Raw genomic sequence first — 22,895 nt, forward strand, 5'->3', positions numbered from 1 at the left:
TAAAGGGACAAGAGAGTGGCACATGGGTGAGGGGTGGCTACGTGTGGATACTCATGGATTGGGAGCTCAAACTCACTATTTCTTATATATACGTATAGAGACCAGAGTGGTGAAATTATTTTTGGCGTCTTTTCGGGGCCAATTCCTTTTTTTATCCCTGAGATTGTTGAATGAGGTAGGGGAGAAAGAATAGTGGCGGGTGAATTCTCAGTGGTGTTTTCATTTTTTTTTTATATTTCATGGGGATTTCTACACTTGGTTTTTATCAGCTAGGAATTCATCCCCCAAGATTATTTTTGATAAGAACTTATTTATTACGTACGCAAGTTGATTGACTTCCTTCATCAATTCTCGGCTTTTTGGAGGGGTTGGCGAGAGGAAGAGTGAGATTAAATAGAGTTGGTCGCGTCATGAAAGCATTAGGATTAGGAATGCCCACCAGAGACCGGTTCTATTTATATATTTCTGGGCCCTTACAAATTTCATCTGCACGAACAAAAAATTTGATTCAAGTGTATTTCATACTTAATTATCCCCTCAGAAAACAATAATTACTTCCAATTATTAAAAATTAGTGGCTTCTAAATTATAACTATAAATAATGAGGCCGATGTAAAATAAGTATAAAAAAAAATTATTATTATATTATATTGACAAAGTGTCGCACAAATTACTTAGTGGGCTAAAAAATTATTGGAAATCATTATCAATCATCTTATTATTCTAACAATTAATCCATCTCTCAATTAAACATCGTGAGATAGAGAATTCTAGCGACAGATATCGCACAGAATAAGGGATTCGCTTCTTGAAGATTGAAAGTAATAAATTATTTCAATCAGTCAATATGAATTTTACAACCTTATCTCCTTGAACATTCTCATAGTTAATATGAACTTTTAAAAATTACGTATCGAGTAAAATCGTGTTCGTGGTTCATCACAAGACTGGTTCTCTTTTATATAGCCATTTCCTATTCATTAAACCTACTAAATTACTCATAAAGAAGGAAAGAATTATTTCTTCTTGCTTTTTTTATGGAATCGTAAAACACACGGAGTGAAGATTATATCACCATGGGACTAACTGTATTTTGTAAAGAACTGAGACCGTTGAAAGGTCAACTTGGGACGAAATATTTATCGAAATGAAATTTCATAGTGCTCTCCTACCTAAAAATAAACTACAAATTGTGCGTTAGAGTATCTGCTAATCCCTAGAACTAGTAATATTAGGGTCGTGGGTTCAACACCGGGTCGAGCGATCGTTTCAGTTAACAAATTAGAAATTTCCTTATCGTAATTGGAGGAGATAATCACTACTAAAAACACTCTTCAACGACAATTATTTTTGTCTGAGCCAGGCCCAGTCCTGGTAACCAAGCAGGACCTGACTCTTATGTGATTACTATCTAATATGGAATTGATTCATTGATCATCAGCCGAATTGAATCAAATGATTTCATCAACTCAGATCAACTTGATCTTATCAAAGACTGACAAAAAATGCCATCACACAGTTGACCAGAAACTGATCTCACCATTCAATCACTTATTAACCCATCCTCAGGTCTCCTTTGATGGAACTTTGCCCTGAATCTGAGCGTGTCAGGGGGGTGGGGGGCAGTGTGAGCCTGATACTCAAAATTTGAGTACCAACCTCGTAGCCTTAAAATCCTTTGCGTGAATAATAACCAATCTAGTTATACCAACACCTGGATAAGCGAAATATCAACTACCCATGGCCCGTTGCTCCAGCACATCCTTTTCCACCAGAGCATTGGCAATGTTTCACTTATAATAACCATATTTTTCTTCTACATCCAATATTGACAGGAGCCTCACTAAAATAATATCAGGGGATTCCCAGAAAGAGTAGTAATTGCGGAAATGTTCGAGTTGTATTAAAACTCCTTAAATTAACATACAAAACTGAATTTACCATTAGACAGGATTTTGCTTCTCTCAGTGATTATCTTTAATGGGTTCATATAGAGTATGGAATATCGATACTTTACGAGGATATTGATGGGTTTATCCGGGCGTAAAATTTCCATCTTAGTTTATCGGGATCGGTTAAAAGCCTTTCAAGATATTAAAAAGATGAGTTCGTAAGAAATTGAACACGTGTTGAAGCAATGTAACCTCGTCACAAGCCATTTGTAACTGTCAGCTCTGGGTTATATATAATCGCAATGGTTATCCACTGTTTATCTCTACATAGGTACAATGATATTCCGAAATGAAGAGTCTCTTGGAGAATCCATGGAACGATATTCGGTGGAGGTTTATAGAAATGGCTAGCGTCTTTCTTTATTTTTGAATCGAATCGATCAATAACTCAGGGAGTGCAATTCTATATTGGGTCAAATACTGTGCACGGTACATTGTTGATAGGTATATGTGTATAAAACGAGAACTGGTTCGAATCAATTGCCCCTTGGGCGTTTTCTAGAACTCGGATGCATTTACAGAGCAACGTCCTCAGGTTTTTATCAGAATTTCTACTACAGTAAGTGCATGGAGAGAAATTTTGGATGAAACTAGACGTCTAGAGGGTGAAACGGGGGCGAAATGACACTCAACCACTTTTTAGATCAGGTTTGATCCGAAAAATTGAACTTGGAAGGCTACTTTTTACGGTAAAACTGACCTTCGTTCCTGCTTTCACCTCCTGGAGGTCTAATTATTATTCAAAATTTCTTTTTGTGTAGCCTAGCGAGTCAGTGATGGTGAACGGATTTAGAAAATTTTAGGTCTCAAAAGCCCTGTGGGTTATGACAATTATTATTCAATTTCAATCTCGATCTGCACTGGAGCCTGACAGTTGGCATGACCTGGTGGGAGTACCGATGATTTTTGGATGTCACGACTGTTACGGAGCAATCGATAGACTGTACCTCACAGAAGTTTCACATTTAATAATTGAAAAACCTCGTTAAACATTGACTTTTACAACAATAAAACGGAATAAAGTCAATCGTCAAATGCCAATCTCAGCTGTCATTGACGAGCCTTGAATTTAGGAAATAATCCATCGAATACCACTTGTCCTTGAAATTTAATCGGATGTTTCCTTCCTTTTCTTAAAAATTTATTTAAAGTATTGAAGCCCATATTCTGTTACTATTTAATAACTTCATTTGAAGTATTTATTTTTTTTGAGGGTGCAACTAATTTTCTAGCACTAACCCAATGCGGAAGCCATTATTAGGGAGCCGTGTATCTCTGAAAAGAAGGAAGAAAGGATTAATTAAAGGTGGACTTCCAACACACCAAGTTCCTTGAAAACTTAACAGAGTCAGTATTTGCTTGGAATTTGCTTCCAGTTGGTTGAATAACCTTTGCTATACTCTTCACGAGATTCGCGTGAATCCAAGCATAAATATTTGTACCACTGGACCGTCCAACCAGACTAACTTCATTGAAGTCTATCCGAGTATAAATAAGAGGCTGTTAGATTTGAAGCGAGTCAACAGTCTTGATGAATTCTTGTCGCAAACTAAGATGGAAATGTTAGGTATTGGAAAAATAGACTATCTGCGTTGCAGAGATATCAGTTCGGTCTTAATTTTATTTTATTTTCAGGGGATGATCCGGGGAAATTAAAGTCTTTTCTCACGTCAGATGGCATTGGAAGACTTTTTGTCTATAGGAATACTCTAAAAAGTAAGAAAAACATGCGGACTAGGGGTAGAACGGGATGGTCAAGGGTCAAAATTACGAGTTTCTTTTTTTTTTTTCATTTAAAAATGTTCTTGGACCACAATTTCCATCAGATTTCAGTACATGAGATCGAAAAATTTTGGGAATACTCCGTGGTACGAAAATAAACACTTTTTCTCGATTCGATTATTGACCTAATTTTTGTTTCCACCCAAAATGTTTTTAACAAATGGAGACATACCGTTCGAACAATAATTCTCCCGCAGTGCAGATTAATTCGTGTAGATTTTCTTAATCTCCTTGACCGTCGGCTAATGACCACCGACATTTAATTACGATATGAATTAGGTCAAATGCTAATACCAACCTTAAATGCCACGTCGTAAGTAATAAAACTGTGGAGTAAATTAGTTATCCATTTTTTTTTTCCACGAATCCTGGGAGGTCTTCAACAATTTCCATTGGCAATGTACCTCCATTTTGTGACCTACGAAGCAAATGAATATTTCAAGAACTGAGTGGAATCATCCCTCACCTACAGATACCGACCACTCCCTTGAATATCATATGTATGGAGTGGCATTCATGTAAATTTTACTGCGTCATTCAATTCACGGTGGGATTTGTCGAAATAATCTAGAGAAATGTAGCGAATGAGATCTTTTATACTTGTGGAAGATTTTTCTGGATTAAAGGGTGAAATCAGTCATTGCCCTGCGAATCCCCCGACCAAATTCAGTTGATGTTGGGAAAAACGGGTTCAGGAGTAAAAATTTTCACGGGTGTTTCTCCTGTGAGATGAAAAAATTAGTTAGAACAGTGGAAGTATGACGTTCATACCATGTAAAATACAATTTTTTTTAAATTCTTCACCCGAATTCCATGGATTCTTCCGAAAGGTTTAACATCTCTATGCAGGACATGCATTTGAAATATGAACATTCCGTCATAACTTTGGATATGAGTATGAAGAGCCGAGCCGAAAATTTCATGAATTACCTCATGCCCCAATTGTTTAATAGACATTTTATTAAATATAATTCAATTAAAAGTTTTAATTGGAAAACTCATTGGTGGCATAGTTTATTTAGGGGATTAAAAAATCGACTGAAGTAATGAGTAGTAATTTTAAAATGTCAGAGGTTATCCTGAAAAGTCGTACAAAGGGAAAAAGTCGATGATTTGAAGTGCTACATATCGAGTATGAACACAGAAACGTTTCAGTGGAAAAAATTGTCTCATCCTCCGGTAGTTGTGGTCGCGTGGGAAAAATTATCGACCGACTCAGTGCAATTTAATATTTTTAATGAAAATTAAACCCACTCACGGGTAATTTTTATTACGAAGTAAACAAATTTACTGAGCGATTAAGTTAGTTTTCACGGTAAACTAGAAAATTTTTATGAAGAGGTCTATCATACGTGCAGGTTGATATGCACACGTGCAGGTGTAGTCAACAGTGGGAAGTATTTTCAATGAGTTCATGCGATGAACTGAGCCCCGTCGACGATGACATCCGTCACGAATATTTGGTCTGGAAAGAAAACATAAGATCTGTGAATTCTCTCTATTCGAGTAAGCGGCAGTATGATGTAATGAAATTACAATCATTTTGAAATAGATGCAACTAAACATCTACAGGCTGTGGTCAGCCCATTGTGGGAGGAATCCGGACAGGAATTTTGATGAATTACGGCAACTGCTGCAGTTTCTGATCAGTTAAGCCCTGTAATGGGAATGAAAGGGGAAAAAAAGGTCAATCAAATCTGATTGGAACCTCTTTCAACTTTAACTGTGAATATTTATTAATGATTATCAATGAATTTGTTCAAGTTAAATATTGAATAAGTAATTGGAATCACAGTGTCGAAGAATTAAAAGAACCTGAATATTGAAATGAATAAATATTAAGTATTTAGAGAAGAATTTCGATTCGAAGTCTCCAAAACAACTAAATATGGGAGCATTTATTGTCTTTCCAAGTTTGTTAATATTAAATGCAATCCAGCATGTGAATATGCACCTAATTATAAAAATATTTTATCGTCCTCATTGTTGTTAGCTACCCCATAATAATCTTATCTCACCTGCTTGTCCTGGTACGCATTTTCTTGACACGTTTATCTTTTAACTCCATCTCTCTGAATATTTTTTCATTTGTTTACTCGTAATATATTCCCAGGTAAACATAAAAACTTCATCGTTGGTACTAACAATGTGTGTTAAGTAACCATGGTGAATATGTAAATACGCAGAAACGAAGACACCGTGTGTAGGGCGTTGGAGGCTTTGTGACTGGGCTAGGGTTTTTGCAGATTTCTGTCCTTTTCAGATTTACCAACACTCATGTCATCGTTTTAGTATTGTGGCTTCACACCATTTTGTTTTCATCATAAGTAAGGGGGTGAATAAATTGTAGACAGTAGTATGTAGTCGACAAAATTATATTTTCCGAAAAAGGGATGACTCGAATAAATATATATTTGATGTGCTTTTTATCTCGGTATTGCCAGGAAGGAAATACTTATTGATATCCGATAATACTCATATCCTCTGAGTTAATGGTATATAGGAGAAAAAAAGAAACATATCTATAAAGAAATTGCATTTTTCCTCATTTTGTTTTATCAAAATTATCGACAGTTTTTTTACCGACCGCCGACGACAATTATGTTTCTACTTTAATTTTCGATCAGGATCTCATACCGAAATAAAATATTCTTTAATCAAGTAGATTTTATATTTGATTTAAACATATTCATACACATCCTTAAAATAAGTACAATAATGTGGTGAGTTTAGGTGTTTTTAATATTTAATTCAACGATATTCTAGTTTCAATGACGGTAATACGAAGAAAATAATTTTCTCGCGAACGTATGACGTATTATCTATTGTTATAATATTGTTATAGTAGACAATACGATACGATTTACAATAGATAATACGTCTATTTACATCCCCGAAGAAACGTTTATCTTCGATATGTATTCCCTATGTTTTGAAACCGACCACGAGCGGGCGATACCGTTGTTTGGCCCCCTGCTGAGGTGACCAGAAGGCGTCTCACTGTTCATTGCGTCGTACATCCTCGATTTGTTTTGGTGTTTTGGTGTTTTGGTGCCGAATAACATCGTTGCTCCTTAGTGCATTGATGGATCAGTGAATTCAGTGAAATATTCGTCGTAGTTAGTGATCGAATAACCGGTAATTAACGGCGCTCGGTTATTGTGGAGGTGCCAGAAGTAAAGTGAATCGACAATAAGTGAACATCCAAGATTTAGAAGCCGACTGTGTTATTAACATTATGGTGGATGCGGCCATTGTTGGAAATCTCCTACGGTAACATTTTTTGTTGATATTTTAATCGAGACTTTTTCGGCGAGAAAAAATCATGAAATACTATATTTCATCGAAAATTCCGTGTCATTTGATACTGAAAATTCACATTAGAGTGTAAATTCGAATTAACAACGAAATCATCATGAATATTTAATCTGTTAACCATTCTTAGTGCCCCTGCCCTGAAAATTAAAAGTCGAATATCCACAGAATTTAATTTTTTTTAGTAATGTAAAATTTAATTTTTTAGTTTTTATCTACAATCACATTATAAAATTCAACCCCTGGAATCAGATAATTAACCACTAATTATCTTCACTAGGGGTTTGTTATTACTCTAGTTAAAAAATGGAAAAGTGTTCTTGTTCTTGATTTGATTGAACCCGACAAATTACACAGGGGTTGAAGTTGCCATTGTTTTCCGAACAATACTCAAGTGTTGGAGAATGGTTTGCAAGTATGTGAGCATTATATTCAGGTTTTCTCTCCATTCATTATCGAGATTGGGATTCATACCTGTAAAGTTTAAACAATCAAATGATGATAATGTGATATAAAAGTTTGAACTTTCGGTTACACGATGAAGAGCTCATAAACTTGAAGTTGATCATTAGTTGAAACATGAAATTCCTGGCGTGCATGGGAAATAACTAAAAAACATCATTTTTCACTTAGTCCAACATTAACTCATTCCTTTACATTGGAATAATAACAGAGGAGTATGGATTTTTTTCCTTTAACCCAGTACACAATCATGAAAATATATTTGAAATGATGGGAAAGCGTGACTTATAGGGTGAAAAGCTTTTTTGGGGGTGTCTATCGATGCTCGATTCTTCGTTTACGAATTCCGTGGTGCCACCCACCCGAGGGTATATCATTAATCTAGCACGAACTTCTTGGCTACACCACTTGAGTTTATTGTCCAGCGCTTTACCAAACTCACTGATAAATCCGGTGATCGATCGGCGTTGAGGGTCACGATGCATGGATTCGAATCCTGCCATTACTGATATTTATCAGAATCTCTAGGCGATATTTACCATTTGGCTCGTGAGCTTGATCAGAAAAGCAAGTAATCAGGGCGTGTCTAGGTTGCTGTACCATTATATCAAATGGTCAATCACATTGACTTGGAAATTTTCCTAAAATTAAGTCATAGTCGCACTCAAAGTCCCAATACAATTCAAATTCAAATTAAGGTAAAAGTTTTTTACTTCTACAGAAAATTTATTTTTCCTCAATTTATTTTTTATATATTTGTATCGTACTCAGTCTCGAAAGAACGATAATCCAAAGACGATCTTCCTATTATTTAATGAAGTTAGTTAAGATATAGCAAAGTAGCAAGTGAGCCTGATCAGTTATTTCTAATCTTCAAATTCGAATTCGAAAATAATTAGAATTAGAGAGAAAGAAATTCTGCTTTAACCCAGTTGGGAATTGAACCCAATCTCTCAAACAATTACAATGTGCAAGGCACTGATTTTGTTCACAAAAATGTTGATACACATTTTTTTAGATTTTAGTTTCATTGTTACACTTCAGTTCTAGAAAAATTAGATAGAAAAATTTGGCATGAGTTTTTTTTTCTTATCTTTAGTAGTTTAAATTGATGTAGCTGGTATAATGGGTTATTTACACTGTCATTAACCCTGTTACACTAGCTATTTAAAAATTTTCCCTTACAGCCTAATTCTATTTAGATTCGTAAATTAGTCTTTCAAATATTGACAAATAACCCTCTTATATTTTTTATCAGTCACATCTGCCAATTTTCATGTCGTAAACGGTCGCGTTAGGATGAGTTAATCATAAGTAATTGATTTTCTAATAGATCGAACAGGTTCTCTACGAGAATACCAAAAATAGAGAATGGTTTGTTCATGCGTTTGTGGGAAGTCCCCCATCAACTAGAAACTCGATTGCAGTAGTCGTTAGCGACTACTCTAAAACATTTCACTATTTTTTACGAGCGACAAACTTTTACGAGAAACCATTGTAAACGCATGTTCGCTTAACGCTTGTCTCTGGTATAATAGGTCTCTGTACAGATCTCATCGAATTGTAGGTTTAACCATATTTCAATTGACAAGTTTTTTTTACTGCAATTTATTAGCTGGAGATTATTAAAAAAATCACCACTATTTTCCATCATTAATATCATAATTGACATGACGAGACACTTGCAAATGATTTATATCGACTTTCTTGCTTATGAGAAGTCAGGAAATTGTCCTGAAATTTCGTGAGGGACAAGAACAGTCAATACCATATTGTTAAAACAACCTTTAGGGTTTGGTTTTTAGAACGTTTGCGAAACCCTCGCAGGGAAAAGAATTACAGAGAAAGTATTTCCGCTTTAACCCAACCGGGAGTCGAACCCGAGTCTCCCAGTATCGCACCGGGTACTCTTATCGACTGAGCTACCGGATGTCACAGAAATTCACTCCCTTCCGTCTTGGAAAAATCCAGATCTGCCAGTACGCTGGAGGACTTTCGTTACGATGACACCACTTTTGCAAAGTACCGACGTTGCACCCACGGAGAACCTCCGGGAGGTAGTCCTTGGCATACGCCCAGACATGTATGACCTTACAGCCGTCAAACTGCCCCTCAATGGTCTATTTCCCAGAACCACAAGAGATGTGTTATTATTACCAAAAACATTTAATGGAATTCAGGACTCAGTGAGGTACCATTTGGATAGATTTGGTCATCAGGAGAATTCGGACAGACTGACGGAGTAGACGAGGCATAATTATATTATCAAATGGATTCGGTTTTCCGAAAGTCAGGAGGAGCCTGATGATTGGAGGTCGAAATTTTTAAAAACTCTACTTCATTTTCCCGCCGTTTGGGCCCTACATCAATAGGCCCTGATGACAGAAGGGCAGAAGGGTAGGGTAGGGATATGTGTCTGGAACTCCGACGTTTGGAATATTCAAGACGCTATGAAATAAATTCAAGAGATTAATCAACGTGACTTGCGCCACCTGAAAGATTTAACCGAAATTATTCGATAACATCAATCGATTTCTTTTATCAGTGAGCGAATTGCGCAATGGCGTTGCTTTCGCCATTTTCTTCATTGATGACACTAGTGGCGCTGGTGTTCCTCATCGTATGATTTATTTAGTTAATGTACACCAGCGCCACCGCGACCGTCGCGTTGATGCCGGCTTTGCCCTTCCTTCTTCACTAATCGATTATCGATTGCCAAATGATCGATCATCCGAAATGATCGAAATCCGCCATGTTCGATTAGTTACCCGTATCACCTCTTATGTGGGATGATAATAATACGTAATTTAGCGGACACTAAATGAAACATTGACCGACTGTTTTGAGGCGAAATAAAAATTTTTCAACGGACTGTATTAACGTGAAAAAATTCACCACTTTTGGGGTGGCATGTACGCTTACTGTACACTCCCGTCCGGGAACTCAGGCGTTTATTTCGTGTTTGAAGACACGTAAAATTATAAAAGTAGTATATGTGCTTATGCGTCGCCCACTTGTGTTGGTCTCCCTCTTTCATTACCCTCACCCTCCGAGAAGGCAGCACTAAGCCATTGCCTTTGGTTTCTCTTGTCGAATAACTGTCAGTTGTTACGTCGAAGGGTGAGAGGAAAATAAAGAAATCCTTCGAGTGACAGAGAGGGGGAGGGTAGAAAGAAAAAAAAAATCTAAAAGAAGGGGAGAATCTTGGAGTCCGTAATGGCAGAATGACGGTCCAAAGGGGGTGAAATAAGATGGCACCGGGAGAAAACGAGATATCGATTTCTCTATAATTCGTCTTCGTTTTATTATTGAAGAAGAAAGGATGGCCGGTCTCCCTCTTGAAAGCAGGCGGGATAGACGACTTAATCCTTCACAAAAGGATCATATCTAGCGGCAATCTCAGGGCGACATTTATATCATCTTGGAAAAATGATGAAAGCAATATTAGACGAGTGAAAATTCCCCTAAATGGAGGTGATTTTAATTTGAAAATCATTTGAACACCAGAAACGTAATATCATGGAATCTACATCCACGACATACGAATGACATAAATATTCACAATTCGGATGAGTTCATTCGAATTTCATCAAATGTGCACTAAGCTGTATTATTGAATTTCCATTTTGCATCGATGGACACGCTCCCCAGGCGCAGATACCAAATCAATGAATGGTTTTTTAATTATTATTTCAAGTGGACGATATAGTTGTTGGTGGATTTCAAGAGTGATACGAAGGACATGAATGAATTGTGTTGAGTTTAGCGCTTGTTGGACTTTCTCTGTTTGGTTGACCGCACGGGGTCAGTATCAAATCAACTAACAATCGATGTGTCGTTTATTTTTCGAAGAAATTTGAGACAACTTTTTTCGTCGAGCAGTAATATTCTCGTTTGCACTGTCAGAAAATTTAATTTTTGTCAACCAAATTCGTTGTCTAAGAAGAATTTAAAGGGAATTTTTTAATGGAAATTTTTGGCATTTAATTGGCTGAAATAAATGTAATTGGAAAAATTAGTTTTCTTTTTTTTTGGTGGGCTCAAGAAGTTTTAGTTGTCTTTAACATAATTATCGAAAGATCATTGACACTGTTCATCACATCTGTCCGGTGATCCAAAAACATTCACAAGTTTTTCGGAAAATAATGATTATTCAGAGAGGATTTTCTGCATTTTACGTTGAAAAATGATATGATAAAACTTCCGAAAATGATTATAAATAAAAATTGTCTTTGGAAAATCTTCCAAGGAATCTTCTGGGGTCAGCAGGAAGATCTTCCGCGGATATTTTGATTAGTCTACAGATTCCAGGGAAATAGTTAGTAGACAACAGATTTCTACGCGGTTTTATAACATGTAGAGAAAAATACTGGAAAAAGTACTTGAGAAGTTTCAGAAAATTTACTGTTTAAGAAGTAAACGTGGGGCGAAAGTCGAGATTGGAAAAAGTAGTACACAAGTACGAAAATTTACGAATCAGTTCCCTCAAATTTACTGTACCATATTTTTTTATCTAAGCGAAATTGGAACTCACGACCTCTAGTATGACAGGCAAGGATTTTACTCATACACCAAAAGTTTGTTATTGTTATTATGTCGATCATCACCCCACCACTGGCGATGTGTCAACACCACTGCGGAGGTTACGTGTTTATAACCGTAAGAAGTACGGTTCTCATCACGTAAAATTTACGAGGAATTGAGTAATTTTTACGTTCAATGGTGTACTTTTTACTTGAAACTCTGTAAGTTTTATGAGTTTGAAAAAAATATCCTGACAGTTCCCATATAAATTTTCCGGAGGAAATAATAAAGATTACTGTCTGTCTCTCATTTCTTACAATAATTTTCGATAAAAATAACTGAAATGATTCTTCAGTTCACAATTACGAGACCAAATACGTTCTTTTTCTGCATTTTTCTCCACTAATTCAATCACAATTCCCACAAATTTTCATCTAATTAAATCTTCAAATATCTGACACATTAACTATCCACAAGATAACTCAATTGTACGTCACATGAGGTACATCAGATAAAGTCACTGAATCATAAGACACCTAATTTTACTTCAACAACTCAATTTTCCACATTAACGATAAAGCATTCCCAAAATAAAGTGACTTTTCCATGTTTACATGTCCTCTATACTTGTCAAAAAAAAAAAAACAAAAAAACCTCCAATGTCATAAATTTTTACGGGAATAAAAGCTTCACCCCTCGCCCCTCAACCCCACCGCCTCCACCCCCTGGCCGCTGCTTCGAAATTTATGATTATTAAACTGAGACATAAATAAAAAAAAAAAGGGTTGACAAATGAACATTTCTTTGAATGCTATTCGTGTCCACTCAATCGTTATGTGTTCACGCGAACTTACTTTTAATATATATATAACAACGATCGGGCGGAGTTTACCAAGCACGAAATTCATGAAATATCTCGACTATATGTACAGTTGGCTCTGTGCGCACCCCCCCGATGGTGGCCTCGAATTTCTCGTGGGCTTTTCGCATAACGATGCGAAGTATCGATCCAGTCGTATGTCACGCACGACTCACGAGTATGGAAAAAAAAAGTGGTTAAAAATCGAAATAAAGGGCTCATGAGAGAAAAAAAAATAAATAAACATTTTACCGTTTGATAATAAAAGTAAATAGGGAAGGGAAAAATGTTGGTTGAGGCAATTAAATTCATGAGCCCGTAATTCAGTAATTACTCATTAATTTTCGTCATTTTAACAATTACTCAGTTTTTACTCACTACTTTTGGCTAATTAAATTACGACCGAAGTTTGCATTTATCAGACCTACTACTCCTACCATTTACGTGAATATATGGGAGACTTTGGGGGAGAGAAAGGTCTCGAGTGTGAGTAGATTTAATAGTGTGCATGAGTGACTGGGTCGTGTGTTTCCTTGGCAGTTTTGCAAGTCCTCGGGAATTGAGGGGGATGCAAACTGAACTTCGTATTGGGGGTTGAAAACACGGTTGAAAGATCTCATTGAGAATGATGTATGCGAAAAGAAATTTTCGGTTAAAATTAGACCTTTGGAGGGAGAAACGTGGGACGAAAGGACAATCAACCATTTTTTAGGTGAAGTTTTGTTGGAAAAATGAGGTTTGAAGGGCTAATTTTTGCGATAAAATTAACCTTCGTCCCTCGCTTCGCCCTCTGGAAGTTCAATTTTTCCCTAAAATTTATTTTTGTGTATAGTAGAAAAATTATAAGGAATGAGTTAGATTAATTTTGAAACCAATATCGATAATGGAAAATTCAAAATAGAGCCGTCAGATGTCTGATCAAGCACTGACGTTAATTCCTGATCAGTGTTTGAGAGTGGTCTGATCAGAATTCCCACACGGCTTTATCTACTTAAATTGAAAAAGTTTCTTTATGTGACAAGTGCCAGTCTACAAGTTCTGAATTAAAGAACCAGTGCAATGTCTTTACTAATATGAGTTAGATATTGTTCTGGAACAGTCCCATCATCCCAACAATAAACTCTGATTTACATAAGTTTGTTTAAATGATCTTGAAGTGGAGCGACCATCAGGTCAGCATTTTACCAACTGAATGAACTATTTTTGAATATTTTTAGAGTCCTAAACTAATTAGTTTTCAACTAATTGTGTGAGAACAGATTCTTCGGTATTCGGTATCTTAATAAAAATTATGTACTGCGAGGGTAACATTTACCATGCGTTGAAATGAAAGTTTCTCAATTTCGAAAAAAAAAATCAATGATTCGATATCAATTGTTAACAGTTTTCTGGGTAGAAATGAGGCAATAATGACTCATGATAAACTTTTATAGAACGTTGGGACAATTTTTGTCAAATATTTCTCCCCACAGTTGGCGTCTGGGTGTCTCGTTCACCAGACGATCGATTGGGTGGTCGGCAGAGAAAAAAAGATGTCAAGAAATGGAAACTATCGACAATTCAAATGGTCGCTGCAATTTTTACTGGTCACCCTCATAATTTTTATTTTGTAGAGTGTAGGTCAGATTGGACTTTACTTCCCATACATTTAAATTCGAATTTTATTCATCTCCAGCATTCGATTGTGCCAGTGGTACAGGAGAAATTTTGACGGATTATGGAGGAGAATAAATGTTATATTTTATATTTTATTTTATATTATCATCTGTAAACATGAAAGTTGCAAAAAGGAATCATAGATGGTCATTTCCTTGATGAAATCAATTTAACAGTTGGAAAGACTCTTTCATGTTGGTTTGAATGACTGAAACGTTGAGTAATTGCTCCTCAGCTCTTTCATCCAATCCACTAGCGAATTAGTTTTTATTCCCAAAAAATTTTCATTCAGTTATTGGAGTATGTGAGTGCGTGGATATTGATGGAAACATTTTGCTCTTAAGCTACTGGTTTCAGTACCAATATATCAATGCTCACATTGGCAATAGCATCCGTATGTAGATAAAAAAGTTCCGGTGAGGGTCCACAAACTATCGATTTTAATCTTTTAAGGAGAGCCATTTGTACTTTTTCGTGGCGTAGTGGTTTCGCGAACAAAATGTTGTCTCAGAGTTACGATAATTCGGTAAGAAGAATTTATTGCTGACACAACTCTTGTGTAATGCATCCAGAGAAATACAGAATTTTTTATTTTAAATTACGTGGCTGTTCCTGAATGGACCAGTCAAAACAATATTTGGTAAAAATAACGGAATAGTTACGCACTTTTCAGTTAACATTCAGGAAAAAGTTCAGGACGTCCCAGAAAAAGTATCGAACGTTTAGTGAACAAATGTGTAACTTCTGTAATTTTTACTGAATATTATTTTGAGTGGTGGATTATAGAAAAGGCACGTTATTTTTAAATAATTTTTCTCTCCGTTTATTAAATGTTTTCGATGAAATGATTTATTCTAGACTATCAACGAATTTCTTCCAATTTTGTCTCATGTCATCAGAAAATTTGGTAGCTGTAAATAGTCAGAAGCTTCATTCAGTGTATTCGGTTGATAAAATACTGATCTGAGGGTAGAGCTGGTTTAGCAGTTTTACTTCACTTTTTTACTTAACAGTCTCACTTCACCAACTTGTTTTCTAAACATCCATCTCATACTGACCCACACATACCATTAGAAGGTAAATACTTGGATAACGTCTACATCTCATCGAATATTTATCTTCATTTTGCAAGACGTCACGAAAAGACTGTGATGTAGCTCCGAGCAGCTGCAGGAATCGTATAAACTCGAAATGTTTGGATAGATTTACGTTTCTGGAAACTCTTGCCTCGTGTATTCCAGCGATGAATTCTTTACGCTCCTTCGTGGAGTCCAATCTTGTACATTCCCATTGTATTTTCTCAGTTTTCTCGATACTCACACTGCACCAGGGCCAGTTGGACTAAATATCCAGTCGTAAATACCCAGTAAAACATATTCACTCCGTACCATCTAATTTTAAATGATCCGTTTACAAAAAAAAAAAAAAAATCCGCGAGCGTAAAAGACTAGTCCAGAAATATCTCAAGTCATTCACTCATTCAGTTTTGGTAGTTTCAATCTTCTATTCAATTGCACTCAATCGATTTCTTACTTTATTAGTCGACATTGACAATATTCCTGTTCTGCTCATTTGGTGGGTCGATTTAATTATAATTTGATGTGTTCGTTCATTGTAGGACAACAAAAATTATATTATTACTTTCTTGATATTGATGTGTCTTTTAAAGTTATCTATTAATTAATGAAATTTATTTAATTTCTTTTGAGAACTTGCAACTGACTATCGTCCAACGACCTTCAGCAAAGTTTTATTTTCTTTGAACATTTTTTTCCAAATATTGAAAGACATTCATTCATTGCAATTATTATTATTATCATGTGTTCTCTGCTTATTTCATTTTCATCGCCCGTACAATTATCGTCATAAATTATACATGTAGTTCGTGAAGTCTTGATGTGAGTACAAACGTCTGATATTCCACATTTCTATTGCCATCGTAGTGTGAACGTAGTAACTCACTGTACCATGTGAATAAGACAAACTACAAATCCTGGGGAATTTTGGGGAACAGTTGTGGACTATTTCCAACAATAGCACAAACCTCACAACCAATTTCACTGATGTTTAGTGAAGTCTAGGTGTTCGTACAAATGCCTCATCTTCCGTACTTCAATTCTCATTATAGTGTAAAGGGAACAATACGTTGTACAACAAAAATTGAAGAAACTATAATTGACTGGGATTTTCGGAGATTGTTTGGAGCTGTTTATAGACAGTACAATACTCAGGTGGAGTGCAGATGTACCTTCTGGTGAATTTGAAAAAAAAATATATAATTTTTTGGCTTTACGATGGTCCTTGTCATTGAATTTAATTTTTTTGTCATCAGCAATATATTTTAAATGCAAGAAATAATTATTAAAAACAGGTTCCTCATCGGATAATTATCATTATGGTACATTCAGACATTCAGTTTTGCTACTTATCATTTTGAGTGAACAATTAGAGGGTAGAATTAATCTTAAATTGATCTCAGAGTTACAATTTTGAGAATTCTGAGTAGCACTTTTGTTTCATTTTTAAAATAATTCTGACAGCGTCGGTAAAATAAATCACAGCCAATATGTAATGTACATATAATATAATATATAGTGTATTAATGTTTTCATGAATTGAGTTTCTGTCAGCGTCATAATATAGCATATAGAATATATTAAATCCCATTTGAGTATTGGAGAATTACCTCTTAAAATTTGTACAAATATTGATGGAATTGGAAATTAGCAAATGGATTTTGAATTCAAATTGTTTGTGTTTGATTTATAAATGTCTAATGCATTTTCATTGATGTTTCAGTGCGGTGTATTTCCATGTGTCGATGTTATTGGTCAACGCAAATCCATTAGGGTGAGTACTGAACGGTTATTAATTAAAGCGAATCCATAATAACGAACATCAATTTATTGCGGGGTACATGGAAGTATCAGTTGTAATTGGAGAGGCCCTAAATTTCAAAATAAATTGGATCGATCTTCTTACATAATAGCATTACAATGTGAATCCAATTAATGTTCACGTCGGGGTAAAAAGGTTGCTCGCAATCGTCTTATTATCCCGTAAAAATTTTATTCAAGAATATTTTTTAAAATTAAATATTTATTACTATCTCTTCATTTTACTCATGAATTTGGTCATTAGAGTGTCAGAACATCATTTCAATTTTATGGAAAACTTGAAATAATATTGACTTCTTCCCTTAAATCAATACTAAAAGAACAACATCAACAGTTCTCATAAAATTTTTTAAACAAAAATTCTTTTCAAATTCAAAAACGAAACACTTTTAGGGCATTACAAAATTAAAAAATGTTAGAGTTGGAGTTCTGAGCGTTACATTTTTAGCTTTCGATTCATTTTCAATTTATGTTAAATTAGGCGTTTTAATTTTGACATCATGAATTTTTTAAAATAAAGCAATTGATCATGTGATAGTATTACGTGACAGTGTGAGTGAAACTCGAGTCACTTCACGTTGTGTACAATCTGAGAAAAAGATCTCATTCAGACTGAGCAGTCGTGATCGTACGATTACAGTGATTTTAACGTACAGTAAACAGTTGATCGTTTTCGAAATCGAAAGACGCCATTTTTCCTTCTAAAAATAGTCTCCAAAAAAGCTTGAAATGGTGATCAGTGAGGGGAATAAATTCCCCTCAATATTTTCTCTTCAACTGATCCAAAATGTTCCAAAATTGTCAACATGTCCGTGGCCACTTCATAAGAATTATCGAACCTTTCGCTAAGTTGAAACACCGAATTCCCAAATCGTCCTTGAATTTTATTACTCTAACGTTCGCGATTCTCACCTCCTGGGATTTAACGTATGTACGATATTATGCGTATTCCCAAAGGCTCCACTGCATTCAATAAATCTGCGAGTTGGTCTCTGCTATGACATGCTCTTTGAGTCCAACATTGCGAATTTCATGGCCATTTATCATTCGCTAGTACATGCTAAAGTATAGTTCCCACAGAACAAAAGAGATAAGAGTGGTCGTACTGTATTAGTTATAACCGGGGAAACCCCCGAAATTGTGCTGATAAGAGTTAACATACGTTTGTGGTAGCTTGTAATCCATCTTATATTTTTTTATTCTAAGGTTATTATGATTTGGATGAAGATGATTTATTCTGTTGGAAACTATTCGACGAAATTGGACGTTCATATTTTAGATTTAAATGCTAACGTTTCATCAAAGTGTAAATAGGTGAACGATAATGAATCACCAGAATCATATACTATTATAAAATTTACTATCACACTGTTACTATTTTATTACTACTTTGCTATTACATATACTATTATAAAATTTCTAAACTTTCTGTCAAATTTGGGCTCAGTTCCTCTCTCCTTGAGGTATCACTCGAGGGCTAGTCGATGGTCAGTCGATTTTGTATCGATTTCAGCACTTGAATAATGGGTGGTTGATCGTTAATCGATGACTAGGTGATCGATCAATCGATGGTCGAGTGCTGGTCCATAGGCAGTCGATTTACATTCGATTGCCAGTTGATGGTCGACCGATTGACAATAAATTTACTAATCCAAACGGAGACTCTCAGTGAAGACGTCAATTTCCAGTCGATGACTAGGTGATCGATTAATCGATGATCGAGTATAGGTCGATAGGCAGTCCATTAATACTGGATTGCCAGTTGTTGGTAGACCGATTGGTAATAAATTTACTAATCCAAACGGAGCCTCTCGGTTACGGTGTTAATTTCCAGTCGATGACTAAGTGATGATCGATCAATCGATGGTCCAGTGCTAGTCGATAAGCAGTCGATATAAACTCGATTACAGGTCGATGGCTAGATGATGATCAATTGATCGTCCAGTACTGATGGATAGGCAGTCGATCGCGATTCGCTGGTTGGTCGGTCTCCAATAAATTTTTGTGTCGGTGAGTGAATATCTTTATCATGATGAGGATTTTAAAAAATCTGAGGAAAAATTCAACTATTCTCACTAGAAATTTTCTAAATTTCTAACAATTTACTTGAACTCGTTAGAGGGTTTCAGATGTGAGGGTCGTGCTAAGGCTTTCAAGTCGTCCTTCACGCAAATTTCAGTCTTTGGTTACGATATATATTTATGAGTCTGCTAATAGATTATCCACTGGAATTCTGAGTGAAAATTCTTGCAATTTAAGGGAATAATGAAATTCCTGGCGTCGGTAGCTGTATCACCGATTCATGAAAAACGTCAATTTAATATTTATTTGTAGTTGCATGTGCCTTTCTCGGTTATTGATCGGGTAGTTAATATTTAATGTCTATTGCAATATTGGGTAATGATCACAAAGCAAATTGATTGTTATCTTTACGTTATCGAAGTATATATTACCGACCACGACCTACTTTTCAATCAGTTAAAATCAGTTTTTGGCCACAGTTATAACAGTATAATTTTCTATTCATTAAGAACATAATTATTTTGCAGATTTGTTGGCTCTTCGTGAATAATTCAAACACTATTGCTCCGAATAATTAATGATATAATATCCGGCTACTTGACCTCTTGCGGTTAATGAGATTTTTATCCATAAATATTGCATTCGTGCAAAACATCAGTTGGTTATTAAAATACACTAAGTACTGAAAATCAATAACTGGTCAGTAATTAATTTTCTCAAGAGCTTAATTTTGCAATAAAACATGCAAAAATATATTGATTAGTACAGTCCAATTTAAAGTCGCTCTATCCTTAGGTCAGTATTCTATCCATCGGATGCGTTCATTTTTAATTTATTCAGCAAGACTCAAAATATAAACAAATAATAGAACTTGTTTTCCAAACGGTGAATTATCTTTTACGAAATGTCAATAAATTCGTTGATTTTTTTTACGTCTCGTGATTGAAAACTTAGGTTTAATCTTTGATTGTAAGAAACGATAATTAAGTCGAGGAAAAAATTATGATTCCAAATGTGATCGAATCTTTTAAAAAATTATAATCAGTACTACAATGCGAAATAATAGTGGAAATAATGTACAATAAAATTAGAGTTCTTTTTCCGATGGGGACTTCTATAACACTATTTCCGAAGTTGGAGCTTTAAAGGAAGTCGAAAGCCCCTTGGGTAGCTTTTTACCGAAGAAAATTGTGGCAACTATTCCATAACCGCAGTTATTTTCTCGAGAGAACCTCCGGGAATCATCTCATCCTCCTTCTGGGACAATGTCATCGTTTCTTTAGGTTAATGAGACCCGGAGTGGTTTTGCTAATTCAGTATCTAAGTTTCGGTTTTACAGCAGTGAAGTTGCACTCTTGAGATGTTTTAATTATCGTCGTGATTCGTCACTAGTGTATTATCAATAAAAATGAGGGCTTTTTGTGTATTTGCTTGTGTCCGGTGTATCCGACTTTTCGTCTGAGATAGTGAACCCATTGTCGGGCGAATGAAGATTAAACCTACCTCCTCGATGATGGCCCTACGCTATCAAAAATACTCTGCCGAGCACTAGAGTGGAGATGCAAAATGTTAGAATATTGGAATCTGTTTTATTCCCACAAAAATTCTTATTAAGACGCAAAATTTTTCGAGACTCTTTGTAATTATTGGAGTTTACATTTCGAATGTTTATTAAAAATTGATTTACAGATGGATTGAATAGGTCTTTGTACGATTAGTATTTATTTTATTCTCGTGTTTCCACTTTTCTCAGTCTAGGGAATGAGGAATTCGTCCGATAAATAGTTCACCGGGCGGTATGTGACTTATCTATAATTTTTTATCTGAGTTTGAATGAAAAAATGATAGAAATCCTTCAAGAATTAGTATCTAGATCAGGTTATTTTATTGTGTCTTCCTCAATTTTTTATTTGTTACAACAATTACACACTTTTTCAGTGAGCTTTCAGAAAAAAATTTAAAAAGTTCCGCCAAAGTAGGGAACGATCAGTGAAAAAATGTTCAACTGTTCCATAATTTTTCCATAATTTTTCTCTCCGTGTGCGCCTTTCGTTTCTCTATCATGACCGAAAATGAATCATCACCCTCCAGTGATAGCTGCAGATTTCTCACCCCAACTGAGGGAAGACAGTTCTGATCCTTCTCTACCCCATCTTCCCCTTCACATCGTTAATTTACACTGCATTTATCTCCAAAGGCGACATTCTACTCACATCGTTTCATGTATCTTGGTGTGTCATTGATTGGATTGAAATCCGATAAGTGACACTCCATTAATGCAAGTGGCTCTTCAGGGACTTACGACTTATTTGAGGGAAGGAATTTCTCAACTGTTAACGTTAGCAGAGACAAAGGTCGTGATCCACTGAGCAATATCAGATATCGATAATTATTATTAAAAAATTAGTACTTCAGAGTTACTATAAAATTATGAAAATTCGCTGAATTATCTTGAAGACATGTAATTTTTATTTAATATTTTTTTTTTCGTGGATACGAAAATTCTTATCACATCAAAATTTTGATATTCATACTCCTTCGATTTATAACTAATACGTATAATCTCCCCCATGTGATAAATCAAATGGAGTGTCAGGAGGCTACATTGAAGAGAGGAGTAGTGAATGTGCATAATGTACCCGGCATGTCAGCCATTAGGCGACGTGATATGGTACACCAGTGGTGAAGGTGGATGGGAGGGGGGGGGGGGGTAAGATGCCTCCGATGATGCGTTGCATAATGCCTTGATAGCACATGGCCCTGTAAGGGTTCCTCGGTGACACATGATTTGACCAAATTCCTAGGTATGTGTGAAAGTAATTATTTCAGTGATTGATCGATCACCTGGACATTTATTTCAATCGAGAAAAAAACTAATATCACATGTTATTTTCTTGGCTCGATAAATGCTCATTGACCTCGACTATTCTCATTAATAGGTAAAACAATCATACGGATCAGTTGTGCTCTTGACCTTAACAAACTACCCCTCGAGACCTATTACGTTACACCTCACTTTCAATTTCAGTTACCATAGGTCATCAATCACAAGGATACACCTCTACATTGAGTTAAAAAAATCAATTTTCAGTGGAATCGATGTTGGTAATGTTTTCAGAAGAATTGCCCCCAGGGGAAAAAGCTAATTTGCAAATTTTAAAGATGGTATCTTTATGAAAATTAGATCTATCGATCGACCCCATTTTTCAAACACTTCTTTTCAAAATTCCTGACGATCGGTAAAGCATAAATTCAGGGAACGATAATACACTCCCCGGGTACATAATTTTTTTTTCCCTCTAACATTGTTTACGAGGGCTGTGGCAAGTTTACCAGGTCTCATTACTTCAGGTTGATGGTGTATAGATTTTCCATTTGACAATGTTATAGTGAAAATACAAGACATTCAATCGGAAGCGATACACA

General features: G+C 35.6%; 1 protein-coding gene across 2 annotated transcripts in view; it reads left to right on the top strand.

The window, feature by feature from the left end:
- Positions 1–22,895, top strand: part of LOC135166816 (neurexin 1) — a 191,918-nt gene that overhangs the window by 4,100 nt on the left and 164,923 nt on the right. For both annotated transcript variants that reach the window (XM_064129445.1, XM_064129446.1), the window contains exon 2: positions 17,350–17,400. In XM_064129445.1, the coding sequence (XP_063985515.1) occupies positions 17,350–17,400 (51 nt within the window). The remainder of the gene's footprint in view (positions 1–17,349; positions 17,401–22,895) is intronic.

Source organism: Diachasmimorpha longicaudata, chromosome 10 (genome assembly GCF_034640455.1).
Source record: "Diachasmimorpha longicaudata isolate KC_UGA_2023 chromosome 10, iyDiaLong2, whole genome shotgun sequence".
NCBI classification, from domain to species: Eukaryota; Metazoa; Arthropoda; class Insecta; order Hymenoptera; family Braconidae; genus Diachasmimorpha; species Diachasmimorpha longicaudata.